Source organism: Mobula hypostoma, chromosome 27 (assembly GCF_963921235.1).
Source record: "Mobula hypostoma chromosome 27, sMobHyp1.1, whole genome shotgun sequence".
NCBI classification, from domain to species: domain Eukaryota; kingdom Metazoa; phylum Chordata; class Chondrichthyes; order Myliobatiformes; family Myliobatidae; genus Mobula; species Mobula hypostoma.
In genome coordinates, this window is record NC_086123.1 from 8920335 (window position 1) to 8940296 (window position 19962).

The 19962-nt window shown below is 41.6% G+C and overlaps 1 protein-coding gene across 2 annotated transcripts in view; it reads right to left on the minus strand.

Annotated features, from left to right (window-relative positions):
• ksr2 (kinase suppressor of ras 2) overlaps positions 1 to 19962 on the minus strand; it is a 376394-nt gene that overhangs the window by 138417 nt on the left and 218015 nt on the right. For both annotated transcript variants that reach the window (XM_063034229.1, XM_063034228.1), the window contains one exon: positions 9653 to 9722. In XM_063034229.1, the coding sequence (XP_062890299.1) occupies positions 9653 to 9722 (70 nt within the window). The remainder of the gene's footprint in view (positions 1 to 9652; positions 9723 to 19962) is intronic.

The window sequence follows — 19962 nt, forward strand, 5'->3', positions numbered from 1 at the left end:
GTTTGCTCCCACAGTCCAAAGACGTACTGGTTGGAAAGTTAATTGGTCACTGTAAATTATCCCATGATTAGGCTATGATTGAATTGGGGGATTGCTGGGAGGCAAGGCTCAAAGGGCCAGAAGGGCCTATTCCACACTGCATGCCGATAAATAAATAAATATCACACACAACCTCTCTTGGTCCCACAGATCAGAAAGCTCTCCAATGTCTCTACTTTCTGAGGAGGCTGAAGAGAGCTGGATTTTGCACACCCGTACTCATGTCATTCTACAGATATGCAGTAGAGAGCACCCTAACAAGCTGCGTCGCTACTGGCAACGGAAACTGCCCTGTGGCGGACGGGGGGGGGGCTCTACAACGGGTAGTCAAAACTGCCCCAGCGCATCACTGTCATCCGATTAGCTGCCATCAAGAACATACAATAGACACAGAAAGGTGTTGGAAAAGGGCCAGTAACATTGGGACGAATTCCGTACACCCTGCTCAGGGAGGAGGCTATGCAGCACCCACACCAAGACAAGTAGACTCAGAAACAGTTACCCCCCCCCCACGCAGTAAGATCGATCAACACCTTCACCCACTAACTCCTGCACTACTTTATCATTTCCCATCAGACACATTGTGTATAGCCTAGTGTCACTTCATGAGCACACAATCAATCTATGTACATAAACGATCTTATGTATTTATATTTATTGTGTGTTTTGTAGTATTATTATCATGTTCTTTACCTTTTGTGCTTTTTTTCTGCTGCATTGGATCCGGAGTAACAATTATTTTGTTCACCTTACACTTGTGTACAGAAAATTACATTAAACAATCTTAAATCTTGGAATCTTGTGTCATTGTAAGATAGGCTTGAGTGTGGGAGAGAGAGTGAGACTATAATTTGTTGCTCAAGGCAGTACATTTCAACAGCATAGGTAAAGTTTAGATTGCTCCTCTTTTTAAGTATCATGAGACTGTAATACTTCTTCCTACTTGCTCAGTTTTTCAGAGTGTGTCATTTCTGTTGGTCAGTTCAGCTGCCCATTCACTGTTCTTGATGTCCTTCAGGTTTCCTTGGCACCAAGATCCCTCTCCTCGGGTAGTTCTTCATTAATATTTCCAGGTCTCACCCAATGAAATGAAAGACTTTCTTTGATCTGCTAGAGCGTTTTTGGGGTTAGGACATATACCGAATATTGACTTCAGCAACCAACCATCAGATCTGAATATGCATTGAAGATTAAATTTAAAATGCTGCATGGAACAGCAAAATGCAGACCAGATGGATCAGGAACCAAGCTCTTAACTGATTGTCTACATATGAATGAATCCAATCAATAATCCATTGCATGGATATGACAATAATTAACACTTATTTTGCATGTGCTAGTAGGGAAGATCCAGGCATTCGAACTATTACATGTAGCTCAAAGGATGCATTGTAAATATGGATTTATTTGAAATGTCCTTTGATCTTTAGCACATTAAATGCTGTGTAGTGTTGGGTCTGGCAGACCTTCTTCCACCGAAAGAGGTCTCACTATGATGCCTGTTGCATCTCATTATGTCAAATAAACAGGCTGCTTCATACCTACGAGTATTTCTTTCCATTGACTTAGTTCACACAACAACATGATCCATAGATGTTCTTTGATCGCTGAGTTCTTCCAGTAGTTTATTCGTTACTTTTCTTCCCCTTGCAGCACCATAGTATCTCAATTGCCTTAGCATACGTACAGCTAAGTGTCAACAGTTCACTTGTAAGTTTTGTTGCCAGTGTTTCATTGCCAAAAAGAGAAACACTTGAGAGAAAAGCAACCCTCTACTGTTGCATTAGAATTACATCTGAAATTTGAGATCCATAGGCACCAGAGAAATGAGTAGCATTGTTTTAATACTCCTGTTTGGAAGCATTGTTTCCATGGCGACTTTGGAAATCTGCTTTAATTCGTGAGTAGATGACTTACAATCATAGTATTACAAGTCATGGGAACAACTAAAGAATTTCCTTAATAATTCAAAGAAGCTGGAATTTAGAAGCACGGTAAATTCTTACATCTTCATCAATGTGAACTGTGAATGAAATAACCTTGTTTAAGTCAGACTACTGCCTTGCATTAAACATGGCTGCCCAGTGTGTTAGAGCACTATTTCTAGAGAATAGCTGGTGCTATTTCAGATTCAAATTTATGTATCATACATACACTGAAACATACAGTGAAATGTGTGGTTTATGTTAATGACTAACTCACCCAAGGATGTGCTGGGGGAAGTTGACCAGCACCAACATGGCATGCCCAAAACACACAGACGAACAACACAAGCAACAGCAACAACAATAACAAAACCAGACAACAGCAGCAAAACTTTCCCAACCACTCTCACACACACACACACACACACAGGCCTCCAACCTCAGAACAGGCTGCCACCAGGCATCTACTTGGCCTCAGACTCACAGGCATCAAGCCTCAAACCCCCAGTTCCTGACCCAGACTCACAATCATTGGGTCGCTGACCTCTGCACAAGCTGACCCAGGGCTTTGACCTTCAGGCCTCTACCTCTATTCTCACGGATTTCGATCCTTGACCTTCAGGCTTTTACCTCCAGTCCCGCTGAGTTCTGCATTTCAACCTTTGACTTTGCCCACCGGACTTCGCCGACTTCTGAGTATCAACCGGAAGAATTGTCAATCATGGGTTTGATCTTCAGGCACACATGGACCTCCAACTAAGTGGGGGAGTGGGCGGTCACCAGCACTCCTGACTCCTTCCCATATGATGAGTTTGAGGATTGTTGGTCTCTTCAGTGCTTGCTGACCCGACCTCTGGGATCACTGACCTTCCATTGTGGAGCACTCCAATCTGGATTATGAACAACACCTCTTGCTCCTGACTCTTCATTTACTGTCCCTTGCCTCTAACTCTCCCTCATCCCTAACCTGACCCCTAACACCCTGTCCTATTCCCAAACCATCCCTACAAACCTAAAAGGCAAATGTCCAAGCCACAACATTGACGGATATCTCAGCTCGACGTCATCTTGACTCAATTTCAAGGTTATAGATGCTGCTGGCAGAAGACACAGGCATGCCACATTTATAAAGCAGGAGTTGCAACCCTTAAAACATAAATAGGAGGACAGGGGCGTGAAGAAGCCTCTCAAGCCTGTACTATCATTCAATAGGCTTTCTGATCTTGGCCTCAGATCTCCTTTTCTCCCTGTTCCCCGTAATGCTTGATTCCTATGAACCAAGCATGTGCTTCTTTCAATCTTGAATTTATTCAATGACTCAGTCTCCACAGCTCTCTGGACAGAAAATATTAAACAGATATAGCCCTTTGAGGGTACAAATTCCTTCTGATCTCTGTTTTAAATCAGTGAAGGTTAAAAACATTCTCACTAATTCTAGATTCCACCATCATCCCTTCAGTATTCTCCCTGTTAAACAACTTCAGAATTTTTGTATTTCAATCACATCATCTTTTATTCTTCTGAACTCCAGTGTGTATACATCCAGCTTGCCCCAACTTTTCTCTGAAGACATGCCTTCATCCTAACAATAACCTGGTGACCCATTCTGAACTGCCTCGAACTACTTCTCCTCAAAACTACACACAGTACTCCAGATGTAGTCTCATTAATGTTCTGTATAGCTGTAGCTGGACTTCCACAATTTTATACTCCTCTCCCCTCCTCCACAATAAAAGCCACTTTTGCATTTGCCTTCCCATTACTTGGTATACCTGTAAACTAACTTGGTATGCAAGCTTTCAACCCAGACATCCCACCTCTCCTGGAAGTTCCGGGAGTCTCCTGCATATTGATAGTGGCTCCCTGATGCCTGCAAATTATATACAATATGCCAGAAATCAATTTTTTTGAGAGCAAGCGAGAGAGTGCGAGAGAGAGAAAGCGAGGGAGAGAGTTATTTAAACTAGCTGGCTAGCTGCTAAGGAGCTACTCTATTGCAGACATCCCACCTCTTCTGGAAGTTCCGGGAGTCTCCTGCAAATTGATGAGTTTTTGCACGGTGGAATGTCTGTCAACCCAAAACATTGACTTTCTTCCCACACATGCTGCTTAACTCATTGAGGTCCTCCCTTGCTTCGCTGCATGTTCCAGATTCCAGCATCTGCAATCTCTTATGCCTCCAACAATCACATACTTCTGCTCTGCAGCACGTTGTGGCTCCTTTTCAGTTAAGCAATATAATCTCACACCTTCCTACATGTTACTACAACTGACAAATTTTTTTGACTGCTCACTTAATCAAGCTGTGGAGAGTGTGTTGCTGAATAGATTGCAAACTGAGAGAGACATTTTTTTTTGTTGAGGGAGATGTCCTGTGGGGGCGTGCCTTATTCTGATTTTGGAAAGCTGCTTCTGTTGTGAATGGTTAGTTTAAAACTGCAGGGGTTTTTCCCATTGGTGTCCTGTTTCAAATATCCTGGATATATAAAACAGCATGTGGAAATGGGTTGCTCCCTTCTTCCTCTGTTTAAGGCAAGACAGTTGGGAAGGTATGCTCTGCGCGCACTTTTAACTAAGTTAACTAGGTTTGAATGTACGTATGTTTGTTGAATGTTCAGATTTGTAGTTTCAGTAGCTCGGGAAACATGAACGTTTGGTTGAATTTTTACTGTTTAATAATAAAGGCATCCATTAGACCATGGATCTGTGCCTGGAAAGTCTTCACTCTCCAGGGCACAGGTCTGGGCAAGGTTGTATGGAAGACTGGCAGTTGCCCATGCTGCAAGTCTCCCCTCTCCATGACACCGATGTTGTCCAAGGGAAGGGCATTAGGACCCATACAGCTTGGCACTGGTGTCGTCACAAAGCACTGTGTGATTACGTGCCTTGCTCAAGGACACAACACGCTGCCTCGGCTGGGGCTTGAACTCACGACCTTCAAATCGCTAGTCGAATGCCTTAACCACTTGCCCACATAAATAAAGGGAATAAGTACTAAATAAATAAGGACTGCATATTAATCATTTATAAATAAATGATTAATTTACAGTACTTATTCAAAGCCAGTGCATTCCCTGTTAAACTTGCCAGACCCATGAACCTCATTCAACATTGAAGAATGGAGGAGTGAAGAATAATGGGAAACTGGCTGCAAAGTGGAAATGAGGGCAAGCACAGGTCATCCATGCTCCTATTGAATAATGTAGCAACCTTGAAGGGTCTTTGCAGATAATTTGTGCTCCTTACTATTTGCTTTCCCTACCTGGTTTCATCAGCAAGTTTGGTTTCAACACACCCTTAGTCATTAGTACAGATCTTAGACATAAGAGACTACAGATACAGGAATATGGAACAAAAAACAAACTGCTGGAGGAAGTCAGCTGGTCAGGGAGCATCTGTAAAGAAAAACAAAGCATTGAAGTTTCAGGTCACAACCCTTCATCAGAAATGAAAAAGTAGAGGGGAGGTGGCTAGTATAAAGAGGTGGAAGAAAGGGCAGGACCTCTCAAGAGCTGAAAAGTGATAGGTGGAACCAGGTGAAGAGAGATGATTGACATCTGAGGGAGGGAAAGGTGAAAATGGTGACAGATGCTGTGGAAGCTGCAGGTGATGGCATCAGATCGGATCGGAAGATGGAGCATGAGACCAAATAAGAGAAGTGAGGGATGGGAACAGTGGGGGAGGGGGTGTCTCAGTGGGAGTGTTTAATACAGTTAAATACAAACTGCAAATGGTTGGGAAACAGATTTTCATATGGCACCATATTTGTTAACGCTAGCCAACTCAAACTAACAATTTACTGCTGGTCCGTTTTTTTGTTAGTTAGTCGATCCTCCATCCATGCCAACATCTTAATTCTAATTATCTAGTTGCCTAAGCTCCTACCTTGTGCAATAGTTAAATAATATATCATATGTAATTTTTAATGCCTTTGGAAATTTAAATACCTGTACTGTAAAATACTCAATCCTCTTTGAGAACCTGCTTGTTAAATCCCTAAGGAGCCTGATACAGATTGAGATACAGAAGAGACCGAAGATGCTGGAAATTGGACCAATACACAAAAATGCTGGAGGAACAATATTGAGGCAAATAACCAGTCAACATTTGAGGCCAAGGCCCTTCATCAGGACTGGAAAGAAAGTCGTGGGAGCCAAAGAGTGGGAAGTGTGGATAATTGAGCAGATCATGAGGGGGGCGGGGGTGCGAGGAGTAAAGGGATCCAAAAATTAAGGTAAACAAAAGGTGCAGGAAGCAGAAGAGGAGAAGAAAAGGGAATGGTATCAGGAAGTTAAAGAAATCAATGTTGATGGCATCACATTGGAGACTACGAACATGGAATATGAGGTGTTGCTCCTCTAATCTGCATCTAGCCACAACTTGGTAGTACAGAAGGATGTGGACATGCCAGTACGGGGATGGGAAGTTCTCCCTCTGGTTCCCTACTTTCTTCCATTTATTTCATGGTCCAATGTCGTCTCCTATCAGATTCAATCTTCTTCAGTCCTTAGCTTCTTCTACCTATCACCTCCCAGCTTTTCAGATCATTCTCACTTTCCCATCTCCCTCACCTTGATACCTTCTCCTCCTCACCTGGGTTCAACTTATGCTTCACACCTCCCACTCTATTTTATACTGGCATTAAGCCCTCTTTTTCTCCCGTCCTGTTGAAGCGATCAGCTCAAAATATCAATAAAAACCAATGCATCACTATCTCTGAAGCCATCTCCCCTAATGTCCTTGTGTTCAGACCATCACATCCAAGTGAATTGCCCACCTTAATCATGTTAATTTGGCTGGTACTTTCTCTCAGATGAATGTAATAACGTTAAGCTCCTCTCGTTTTCTTCCTCAGGATTTCATCTTCCTGGAATATATTACATTCATCCAACTATAGAACATAGAACATAGAATAGTACAGCACAGTACAGGCCCTTCGGCCCACAATGTTATGCCGACCCTCAAACCCTGCCTCCCATATAAGCCCCCACCTTAGATTCCTCCATATACCTGTCTAGTAGTCTCTTAAACTTCACTAGTGTATCTGCCTCCACCACTGACTCAGGCAGTGCATTCCACGCACCAACCACTCTCTGAGTGAAAAACCTTCCTCTAATATCCCCCTTGAACTTCCCACCCCTCACCTTAAAGCCATGTCCTCTTGTATTGAGCAGTGGTGCCCTGGGGAAGAGGCGCTGGCTATCCACTCTATCTATTCCTCTTATTATCTTGTACACCTCTATCATGTCTCCTCTCATCCTCCTTCTCTCTAAAGAGTAAAGCCCTAGCTCCCTTAATCTCTGATCATAATGCATACTTTCTAAACCAGGCAGCATCCTGGTAAATCTCCTTTGTACCCTTTCCAATGCTTCCACAACCTTCCTATAGTGAGGTGACCAGAACTGGACACAATACTCCAAGTGTGGCCTAACCAGAGTTTTATAGAGCTGCATCATTACATCACGACTCTTAAACTCTATCCCTCGACTTATGAAAGCTAACACCCCATAAGCTTTCTTAACTGCCCTATCCACCTGTGAGGCAACTTTCAGGGATCTGTGGACATGTACCCCGAGATCCCTCTGCTCCTCCACACTACCAAGTACCCTGCCATTTACTTTGTACTCTGCCTTGGAGTTTGTCCTTCCAAAGTGTACCACCTCACACTTCTCTGGGTTGAACTCCATCTGCCACTTCTCAGCCCACTTCTGCATCCTATCAATGTCTCTCTGCAATCTTTGACAATCCTCTACACTATCTACAACACCACCAACCTTTGTGTTGTCTGCAAACTTGCCAACCCACCCTTCTACCCCCACATCCAGGTCGTTAATAAAAATCACAAAAAGTAGAGGTCCCAGAACAGATCCTTGTGGGACACCACTAGTCACAATCCTCCAATCTGAATGTACTCCCTCCACCACCACCCTCTGCCTTCTGCAGGCAAGCCAATTCTGAATCCACCTGGCCAAACTTCCCTGGATCCCATGCCTTCTAACTTTCTGAATAAGCCTACCGTGTGGAACCTTGTCAAATGCCTTACTAAAATCCATATAGATCACATCCATTACACTACCCTCATCTATATGCCTGGTCACCTCCTCAAAGAACTCTATCAGGCTTGTTAGACATGATCTGCCCTTCACAAAGCGATGCTGACTGTCCCTGATCAGACCATGATTCTCTAAATGCCTATAGATCCTATCTCTAAGAATCTTTTCCAACAGCTTTCCCACTACAGATGTAAGGTTCACTGGTCTATAATTACCCGGACTATCCCTACTACCTTTTTTGAACAAGGGAACAACATTTGCCTCCCTCCAATCCTCCGGTACCATTCCCGTGGACAACGAGGACATAAAGATCCTAGCCAGAGGCTCAGCAATCTCTTCTCTCGCCTCGTGGAGCAGCCTGGGGAACATTCCGTCAGGCCCCGGGGACTTATCTCTCCTAATGTATTTTAACAACTCCAACACCTCCTCTCCCTTAATATCAGCATGCTCCAGAATATCAACCTCACTCATATTGTCCTCACCATCATCAAGTTCCCTCTCATTGGTGAATACCGAAGAGAAGTATTCATTGAGGACCTCGCTCACTTCCACAGCCTCCAGGCACATCTTCCCACCTTTATCTCTAATCAGTCCTACCTTCACTCCTGTCATCCTTTTTGTCTTCACATAATTGAAGAATGCCTTGGGGCTTTCCTTTACCCTACTTGCCAAGGCCTTCTCATGCCCCCTTCTTGCTCTTCTCAGCCCCTTCTTAAGCTCCTTTCTTGCTTCCCTATATTCCTCAATAGACCCAGCTGATCCTTGCTTCCTAAACCTCATGTATGCTGCTTTCTTCCTCCTGACTAGATTTTCCATCTCTCTTGTCACCCATGGTTCCTTCACCCTACCATTCTTTATCTTCCTCACCGGGACAAATTTATCCCTTACATCCCACAAGAGATCTCTAAACATCGACCACATGTCCATAGTACATTTCCCCGCAAAAACATCATCCCAATTCACACCCGCAAGTTCTAGCCTTATAGCCTCATAATTTGCCTTTCCCCAATTAAAAATTTTCCTGTCCTCTTTGATTCTATCCTTTTCCATGATAATTATAAAGGCCAGGGAGCGGTGGTCACTGTCCCCCAGATGCTCACCCACTGAGAGACCTGTGACCTGACCCAACTATGATGACAGACACAAAATACTTACTTAAAATCTTTTCCATTTTCTCATTTCTCATTATTAATTCCCCAAAGTCATCTTTTAAAGTAAATATTCACTGCTTAATAATTTTCTTCCTTGTTATTTTACATGTAGAATTTCTTACTTTTTAAAAATATATTTCTTGCTCATCTAATTATATAATTTATTGGGCTGTAAGGCCCAATAAAGAGAAAGAAGAGAATTTGCACCCTTGTCCGTCCTTAAATAAACTGTAATCTGGTGAATTCAGACTTCTCCTTTGATCACTTAAAGTTTCTTCGGTACTTGGTCAGGTTTCAGAATCAATCCATTTTATTCACCCATTTGAGAACCAGCAAGTTAGCATCACCAGTAAAATTTGTCTAATAAGCTGAGTTCTAGTCCCAATGAAAGATGCTTTGAATTGTGAGTCTGCGATTGTGACTTGCTGTAGTTCGGCAATCTAAATGAAGAGAGATTTTCAACTTCGCATTCGCTGTACCCTACCTGTGTTTTATTGAATTCCCAAGATCTCTGCGGGGAATCTGTGGGGACCATCGAGGCACTGACAATGTATCTAAACAAAACGAGAAGGATAAGGTAAATGAGATCATCAATCTGTATCCAAACAAAACTCAATCAATCTTATACAGTGGTCTTATTCCACAACTGTGAAATTATACATTTAATTAACAATCTTATTTCTATTAGAATTTGCAAAGTGGTCACTTTGCTATGTTAAAATTACATTCTGAACAAACACTATATTAGTACTACACTATTGTACTGTTTAAGTTTATTTCTTGTATACAACATGTTTTAAAAATTTTAAACCAATCCTGAGAACAAGTATCATCTGAGATAGTTATCACGGTGAGTATCAGTTCAGCCGTAACACACTCTAAAGTGGGTTGAAGAGGATTTATTAGATTTGCGATGAACTGAACATGACGATGGTTCCGTCTATTTTATTAGAGGCAATTACAGTCCATAATTTGAGTTACTTTCTACAATGGAAGTTTTCTTCAAATGTTCAAATATTACAAATATATGTAACTTATATGAAATATGAAGAGCACGAGGTCCACTGGGACGTATCTGAACATTTTCAAGATAAGTGTTTTGCTGTCTGCAACACATATACTTGGGTTTATTATACCTCCTTTATCATTCTTTCAACTGTAACATGTACCTCAGTTTTGTCTCCTACATAATTACAAAAATCCCACGGCACCAAATCTCAGGAGCTTTAGGTTTCATGGACCAATTTTGATGCTGGAGGAGAAAACAGCAAGAATGCTTACAGGCTAAAAGATAGTCACAGCAAAAATTATTCAGGCTTCAGTGTAGCAAATATTGTCAAAACGTTTGGAAATTTTTTTTTTTCACCTTACCCAGTGCTTAATGAGTTCTTTCTTCTTGAAAAGCTGCATCTTTTCAAAGTCATTCCTTTAAACAATGTCACAGAAATCATTAAAAATTCCTGGACACACCGAGACTTCTGTGACGAACAGTCGGGCATGTTGGTAACATGTCAGACATCCCACCTCTCCCGGAAGTTCCGGGAGTCTCCCGCATTTGAATAGTGGCTCCCTGATGCCCACAAATTATATACAGTATCACAGAAATCAATGTTTTTGAGAGCCAGTGAGAGAAAGTAAGAGAGAGCGCGAGAGCGACCACGAGAAAGAGCACGCGAGCAAGAGAGAGCGCGAGAGAGAGCAAGAGCAAGCAAGCGAGCGAGAGAGCGAGTGAGAAAGCAAGCGAGAGCGCTTGAGAGCGCGCGAACGACCACGAGAGAATGCCAGCGAGGGCGCGCCATGGCAGAGTGTTCCAAAAAAAATATAAAACGTACGTCACCCCAGACTACACTAAAGTGTACCCCTGCCTAATAGGGGTCAAAATAATGACAGCGTTGCTCACTGCACTGTTTGCAACAGTGACTTTTCTATTGCCCATGGTGGGTTAAGACTAACAGACGTGTTGAGGTGAGTTTAACAGGTGTCATTAATTCATTAGCATAGCTAATATTATTTAAACTAGCTGGGTAGCTGCTAAGGAACTACTCTATTGCAGATATCCCACCTCTCCCGGAAGTCTCCCGCAAATTGATGGTGCTACCTCCCTGAAATGAGTTTTTGCAGGGTGGGATGTCTGACATGTAGCACAATACTCAAGATCCGAGTGGGGGCTGGGAGGACAAGGAGTATTGCTGAGGAAGGGGCTTGTAAGAAATTTGGCATCTGGAGGAGATTGGATGGATAGGCATGACACTGGGAGAGAGAACTTAAAAAAAAATACCAATTCCTGTGGTTCAGGTTAGGGGCTTGAATACTTAAGATAGGATGACTGGAAGATGTAGGGAGTGGAATATGGGTAGTTTTGCAGGGATGGGTTGAAGAGTCCAAGGATTTATCTAGCCCCCAAACTCACAGGCCTCTGAGGCGAGAACACCAGGATTACCATTGAATTCTTCTGGGTATGGTGTGCAATGGGTACCTTCCAAGGACACTACAATCCAAATTCCCTATAATGTGTCAAAAGAAGAACTTCAGGATGTGTTACAACACCATGTGCTGCCCTGATAATGATATCTCATGTGGTGTGCAAGGGTGACTCACAACAGGATATGTCTGGTCCAATTTCGTGGTTGGAGTGATTTGATCGAGAAATGAGAGTAAACAATATTTATTCTGGTTTCAATCAATTTTCATTTGCCTAACGCTGACAAAATCAGAACCATGCAATCCAATTTCAAGGCATGTATATTCAAGATTGTTTATTGTCATTCTTTAGTACACTGGTGTAAAGGAGAACAAAATGATTGCTTCCTTGGATCTGATGCAGCATAAAAACACAATTAATATGCAGTAAATATAAAACCAATCCTATAAAACAAGTAATTGTTGAGTGTGGCCATATATACAGAAGATTAGACTGATTGTATGTACTGTACATTAGTGACACAAGATGCAGAATCTGAACATAAGGTGACTGACAGGAAATGATAAAGTGACAAAGTGATTCTTGGCAACAGGAACTCTTCTAGATAGCAGCAGGGCCTATGAAAATACAGTAGGATAGTGACTGTGTCAGTGTAGGTATGAGGTGTGGAGTGTAAATGTAAAATGGTTGTGCAGGGGGTGGGGAGGGAGTGAAGGGTGCTAAGGGGCTATGGAGAGAAATGGCTGATGTGGACGTAGTGGGCTGGGTTAATGGGTGACATTACATGGCATGACATCTAAAACTCTGACGAACTTCTACAGAAGTGTAGTGGAGAGTATATTGACTGGCTGTATCATAGCCTGTGACGGAAACACCAATGCCATGGAACGGAAACTCCTTCAAAAAGTAGTGGATATGGCCCTCCCCACCATTGAGCACATGAAGTATTGTTGCAGGGAAGTAGCATCCATCATCAGGGTCACCCACCACCCAGGGTGGGCACTCATCTCGCTGCTGTCATCAGGGAGAAGGTAGGGGGGCCTCAGGGCTCACACCACCAGGCTCAGGTACAGTTACTACCTCTCAACCATGGGCTTTTGAACCAAAGGGGATAACTTCACTCAACTTCACTTGCCCCATCACTAAACTATTCTTACAATGGAACGACTTTCAAGGACTCCTCCTCTCGCTCTCGATATTTATGGCTTATCTATTTATTATTATTATTTTGTTCTTTTTGTATTTGCAGAGTTTGTTATCTTTTGCAAACTAGTTGAATGCCCGTTGGTTTGATCATTCATTGATTCAAAGTTCAAAGTTTAAAGTACATTTATTATAGAAGTATGTATAGATTATACAACCTTGAGATTCGTCCCCTTACAGACTGCCACAAAGTAAAGAAACCCCAAAAGACTCTCTTTAAAAAAAGACCGTCAAACACCCAATGCGTTGAGAGGGAAAAAAAGCAAATCAGGCAAACAATAAAGTAAGCAAATAGCATCAGAATTGGAGTTTTACAAAAGACACGAAGCCAGGCATCCCTACAGCCGGAGCAGTCTACAGCCTCAGTTCATCACAGAGCTAAGTAAAAGTCACGAGACCACAGACACGAAGCCAGGCATCACTGCGGCCAAAGCAAGTACAGCTTCGGTTCAGCGCAGAGCTGAGTAAACGCCGCAGGGCAACAAGCAGAACTAAGCAGAACCGGACTTCGCCTTGCCTCTGGTCCCGACACCCTGACCTTTTCAATCTGGCCCAGTGCTTAAATCAGGTCATTCCTTGCTCTGGAGTCCTCATACTCGACCTTTTCAATTCAGCCTGGCACTTAAGTCGATCAGACTTTGGGACTTTCCATGGTCTCAGGGACCCTTCGACTCTGCTTCGACCCTACCCACCCCATCCCCTTGCCTCGACCATGCCTCACCTCTGCTCCCCTCTCCACTGTTAGCAGTGATCATTCTCAATAAAGTGTTATTAATAGTTTTCTTTGTTTTACTTTTTGCTGCGGGTAAGTAGCCGCTGGGCATCACCATCTTAAACAGTTTCTGTTATAGTTATTATTCTATTGATTTATTGACTATGCCTGCAAGAAAATGAATCTGTAAATGGTGACATATATATATACTCTGATAATAAATTTACATTGAACTTTGAACTTCTGAGTCATTGATCAGCCTGACGGGTTGGGGAAGTAACTGTTTTTGAGTCTAGTGGTCTTGGGGTTGAAGCTACTGAGGAAGCAAGCAGCACTACATTAGGTCAGGACTTTTCTATCTTACTGATACCCTCTAGATTCGTGTACTGCCTGCATTAGAGACATAAAACTTTCCCAGAGGAAAGCTAATAGCCCCTGATGTGGATGTGAGATTTCCTCTGGAAAACATTATAATGCTCATAACAACGTAAAATGGCATCAATTATTCAAAGTACATCAGGATTTAGCAGTTCGGTGCAGCTGCAATAACACTCAAGAAAATCACATCATCTAGGACAACATTCTTCACTTAATTAACATCCTACTCTTCAATACGTATTCCCCTCACTTTCACTCAGCATGACTTGTGAGTATGCGAATCGCAATCTGGAACGCGTGGTTAACTGCACCTCCCCAAACTCATGGCATCTACTGCCTAGAAGAACAAGGGGAGCAGGTGCATGAGGAATCCACTTCCCCCAAGTTCTCCTTCACATCACAGACAATCACCAACTGGATACTAATCCCCATTTTTTCAGCTCCTGCAGCAGCTTCTCCATAAAGTGTCAATCTAAAAAAAGATTTTATGAAGTAGGAGTAGGAGATACACAGCCACTCAAGCCTGCTCCAGCATTTAATAAAATTGCAGCTGACCTGACTGTAACCACAACTCCGCTTCCCACTATACCCATAGCAATCTTTCACCACCTTTCGTTCCTAAGTATATCTCTGCTTTAAAAATATTCAAAGTCTCTCAAAACATCAACACCTTTGGAATCAGAGCCCAAAGAGAACAAAAAAAAGTGTCTCATCACTAGGCTAAATAGCTTATCCCTTGCTTCTCAAGTTACCACTAGCTCTAGATTCTCCTACAAGAGGAACCTTCCTGTCAAGACTCTTCCGGATCTTATTTGTTTCAATCAAGTTACCCCCTCTTCATCTGCTAAACTCCAGTGGATACAAGCTGATCCTTTCCTCATACAACAATCTCTCCATTCCATGTATCAAACTAGAGAGCCTTCTCGTGATTACTTCCACTGCATTAAGACACTTTCGTAAATAAGGAAACCAATAATATGCACAAAACCTCAGATGTGGTCTCTTCAGTTCTCTCCAAATGTGAAACATTAACCTTCTCATTTTCGTGTTCAATTCCTCTAGTAATAACAACAGTTTTCCCAACTAGCTGCAGTGCCTGTACGTATGCACAAGGACACACAGACTCCTCTCAAAGCAAAACCCACCACCGTGTTCTTCTGATAAGAATCATTGATAGATACTGTCTTTTAAGCTTCGCCAGTGGTGCTGCACCCTGAATTTAAGAAAGCAGAAGAACCAACTGAAAATGGAGAAAGTATCTTACGAGTGCCTAACAAGCTTTCTTAAATCTTCTCAATCGATGTCCATATGCTTACCATTTACCATACGCTATGTGGTAAATGAAAAACATATGGATATTTAGTTGGGATTTTGCATGCAGCTAATGCACAGAGATTGGTTTAATATTCAAACAGAGATCCCACCTGTTTCAGGCAGAGTCTGCTCTAATACTAGCTTTCTGTTTTCCACAAATATGGATGCAATGTAAAGTAGAATCAAAGATCACAGTATTTTCTCTATCTCATTTATTCACTTTACTTTGCCTTATTTATGTTCCTCTAGTCAAAGCATTTATTACAGCTTCTTAATTTCTCATAAAATTACCACCAAGCATTTTTCAAACTTGAGTTCAATATTAAATCAATTTATCTAAACAAAGTACAAAGTATTTCATTTATAAAATTCATTTCTAAAATAATGCTTCAGAGACTACAAGAAAAATTACTGTTTTAGTCAGGTACCAAGGAGAATAAGTCCTCATAAAGTTTACCTTGTAAACATTTGGTAGCTGATATTAACATTGTAACAACTAAATCAAACAGCACTCCACTGAACTGCTTGCTCAGACCGTTAGCTTTAATAAAATCTTTAAAAATTGCCATATGGTGCTGTTTTGAATGCAAATAATTATAACTTGCAGTGCAATAACCATACAAAGAAAATTCTTGACAGCAACCTAGCCTGATTTTCGTGTCTGTGTGCTTGACTGTAGTGCCAATGTTTAACATATAAATTATTCAATAACAATTTACCAGGTATTTGCAATAAAGCAAGACCCCAATCATAATATGATGAGGTTCAATTTGAACTAGTCCCATCTAGCTGAAGCCACTAGAAATGAAACAGTTCAAGAACTTACCGCCTCCCTTTTTGTCTCAATCTAATCAGATTGATTACGATTTTGAGGCCAGAATTGTCCTTAAAAATGTGTCCTGTGCTTTGCTGTTCTATCCTGTTTACAGTTACTGTTCTATAGATTGGGTAAGTATGCCCGCAGGGAAATGAATCTCAGGGTTGTACGTGGTGACATACATGTACTCTGATAATAAATTTTACTTTGAGCTTTGGACTTTGAACTTTGAAGTCAGAGCTGAGTAACTATAGCTTCTTCCCAAGCAGGAGAGGACAATTTCCTGAAAACTAAGCTTGGTTCCCAATTTCTGTGAAGGTAGGATTACAATCCAGTTGTTCTTGCTTGTAAACTGCTGGGAAATGTGCTCTTCAGACTCCAGCGATGACTCTCAATGGTCAGTTTTAATGTTAGACAACATGTGGTGTCTCATCAATGCTTTCCTTCTTTTTTAATTTTATCTTTTTATTTGGATAAGGTATTTGCAAGTAATAAACAAACTTTTTTTTACATATATAACCTTTTCAATTTTATATGAGTAAATTTATATTAATTTGTACATTCACAAGTGCACATTGAGATAATATAGAAAATAATAATGCACTCAAATAGATGTTTATGTTCAATTGTAATTCCACTCTATTAAACTAAATAATGATAATAGTTGTTATAAAAAATATTAATAATAGTGGTTGAATACTAATTTTCATGTATCTCTTCTGGTCCATTTCTTTCCAGTCCAAAATGTCCCCAGATCTTTTCTTTACTTGCGTTAATTCCACATTTTCCAAAAAAAAAGAACAGTAACCATTCAAGCCAAGGGTGCTTACATTAACACTATTAATATGTTGGTGAGACAAACAATATAAACCATTAGGAGAGTCATCTAAAGTCTGCTCACTCTGGGGTTATAAATTCAATCCATTTATTCCAAACATGATAAAAATTTTCCTTTTGAATTCTCAGAGAGCAGGTTATCTTTTCCATTTTAAGTATTTCCAAAATGATCTCATGCCAATCTTCTAATGTAGGTGATGTTGGATTTAACCACTTTCTGGTGACTGATTTCTTCCTTGTTGCTAAAAGGGCCTGCAACAGCTTTATATCTTTTTTCTGTTCCAAAAACAATACATGCCCCAAGTAGAGAGTCTCAAAGTCCAGAGGTATCTGAGTCTTAAATACCTTAACTAATGTTCTGTGAATACCTTCCTAATATAAACTTAACTTAGGGCAATCCCAAAAAATATGGAAATAATTTGCCTCCTTGGAGCCACACCTTCTCCAACACTCATCAATGCTTTTCATGGAAAGATAGCAAGCAGCATGCTAAAGTCCCAGCTGTTACTAAAAGCCAACCCTGCCGCTCCAGAAAAAGCACACATGATGGCTTTGTTTCGTCTACTCCTGCTGCAGAATTAAATGATTCTGTGTAACAGTGGTCCAATAGACATCACTATAACTACTAAGAATATTCATTTTGCCACCCGAGCAAAAGAAATGAAGAGTCAAGGAAATATAAACAGGAGAAAATCTGCAGATGCTGGAAATCCAAAGCAACATACACAAAATGCTGGAGAACTCAGCAGGCCAGGCAGCGTCTATGGAAGAGAGGAAACACTCTGACCGAGACCCTTCATCAGGACTGGAGAAAAAAAGATGAGGTCCGAGAAAGAGGGTGGGGGTATGAAATACAAGGTAGTAGGTGATGGGTGAAACTGGGGGGGGGGGGGAATAAAGAGCTGGGAAGTCAATTGGCAGAAGAGATAAAAGGCTGGAGAAGGGGAGATCCGCTAGGAGAGGACAGAAAGCCATGGAAGAAAGGGAAGGGGGGGAGCACCAGAGGGAGGTGATGGGTAGGTAAGGAGATAATGTGAGAGAGGGAAAGGGAACGGTGAAGGAGAGGGGGGTGCTATTACCAGAAATTTGAGAAATCGATGGTCATGCCATCAGCTTGGAGGCTACCCAGACGGAATATAATGTATGGCCTTATCGTGGCAGAAGCGGAGGCCATGGACAGACATGTTGGAATGGGAATAGGAGGTAGAATTAAAATGGGTGGCCACTGGGAGATCCGACTTTTTCTGGCGGACAGAGCATAGGTGCTCGGCAAAGCAGTCTCCCAGTCTATGTCGAGTCTCATCAATATACAGCAGGCCACACCGGGAACACCAGATACAGTAGATAACCCTGAAAGGCTCACACGTGAAGTTTCACCTCACCTGGAAGGACTGTTTAGGGCCCTGAATGGTAGTGAGGGAGGTGCTGTAGGGGCCGGTGTAGCACTTGTTCCGCTTGCGAGGATAAGTGCCAGGAAGAAGATCAGTGGAGAGGGACAAGTAAACATGGGAATCGTGTTGGGAGCAATCCCTGTGGAGAGCAGAAAGTGGGGGGAAGGGAAAGATATGGTTGGTGGTGGGAACCCATGGGAGATGGTGGAAGGAATGAAGGAAATGTTATTGTATTCAGTTGCCTACTGGAAATCCAGCTTGTGACATCCACAAGCAAGAAGCTCCAAAATAAAGGAGAGTTGCAGTGGTGTGAATTTGCCTTTCAGCAACTATTGAAGTAGTTGCTTAACTTTCACTGAATGAAGGGCTACAATTAACAAACAGAATTAGTGAGTTGAGAAAGCCACTGACCTGATCAATGAGCCAAGCATTATCAATTATCAACCCAGAATAAGTTCACTGCTGCTGTGAAATCTTACATTTCTTGCATGCATCTATTTTTACAAAACCTGTACTTTTTTCCAAACTTTTGACAATTTTTCGACCAGAAGTGTAAACATGGTTCCTTTTCCACAGTTGCTGCCTGGCCCTAAAATATACTCCAAACACATTTTATTTTTATTACTAAGGGTTAAAATCACACAATGGAAGTCTACTCCGCTGACAACAGCATCATTTTCAACGTTCTGCCTGCTTCCAACATATAAAATTTAAAAAAGAGTCCTTCCCTCCTGACTTATAAAAGTTTCATCTGAAGAAATTCAAACTTCACTCTGAAATTTCTCTTACTGACAGGAGACGTTGACTGAATCACTAACTATCTGTCAGTTCCGCTTCCTTGTTGCAAACTGAAAGCTAAACACTGTTTTGGTAAAACCAAGCTGCTTCTGAGCAATAAAAGGAACAATGTGTGCAAAGAATTAAAATGTTAAGATGCCATTCAAACTCATGTGATGGACACTATCACTGACAATTTTGAGAAAACTTAACCTTGCCTCTATTTAATAGCAACAATTTATGCACTGTTTTACTTGGAGATACAGCCAGTTCTTGCTAAAGATGACAACAAAAATGAAGGAAATATTACTGCCTCTTGAGCATAGATTGAATACCGAGTGAATGTTTTCCATTGTTATAGTTTTTAAAACCACAGAAAAATGTACATTATTTGGTTAAGTCCTGATGACGGGTCTCAGCCCGAAACGTCGACTGTTTACTCTTTTCCATAGATGCTGCCTGACCTGCTGAGTTCCTCCAGCATTTTGTGTGCGTTGCTTTGGATTTCTAGCTTCTGCGCAGATTTTCTCACGCTTGTGATAATTTGGATAATGAGCACATTCCACAGAACAAATTAGCACCTCCAGTAAAATCGTTCTGAATTCGTGACAATGAGAACATGTTAGCCTAAAAATTGAAGCACGAAGAAGGGTCTCAGCTCGAAACGTCGACTGTCTATTCATGTCCATAGATGCTGCCTGACTTGCTGAGCTCCTCCAGCGTTTTGTGCATGGTGCATGAAACACACTGTTTTGTTTAGAATTGCAGGAATGTTGTTTTGTGAAGGTTTAATACAAAATCAATCACTTTCAGTAGAGTTCCATCCATTGCAAAATTGGACCAGTTTTTTCCGGCTTAAACTACAGACATTTACCCTGTATCTGCCCTGTACGTGCTACTACCAACCTGTAGAATTATCACTATATCTTACTGATAGGGTTGC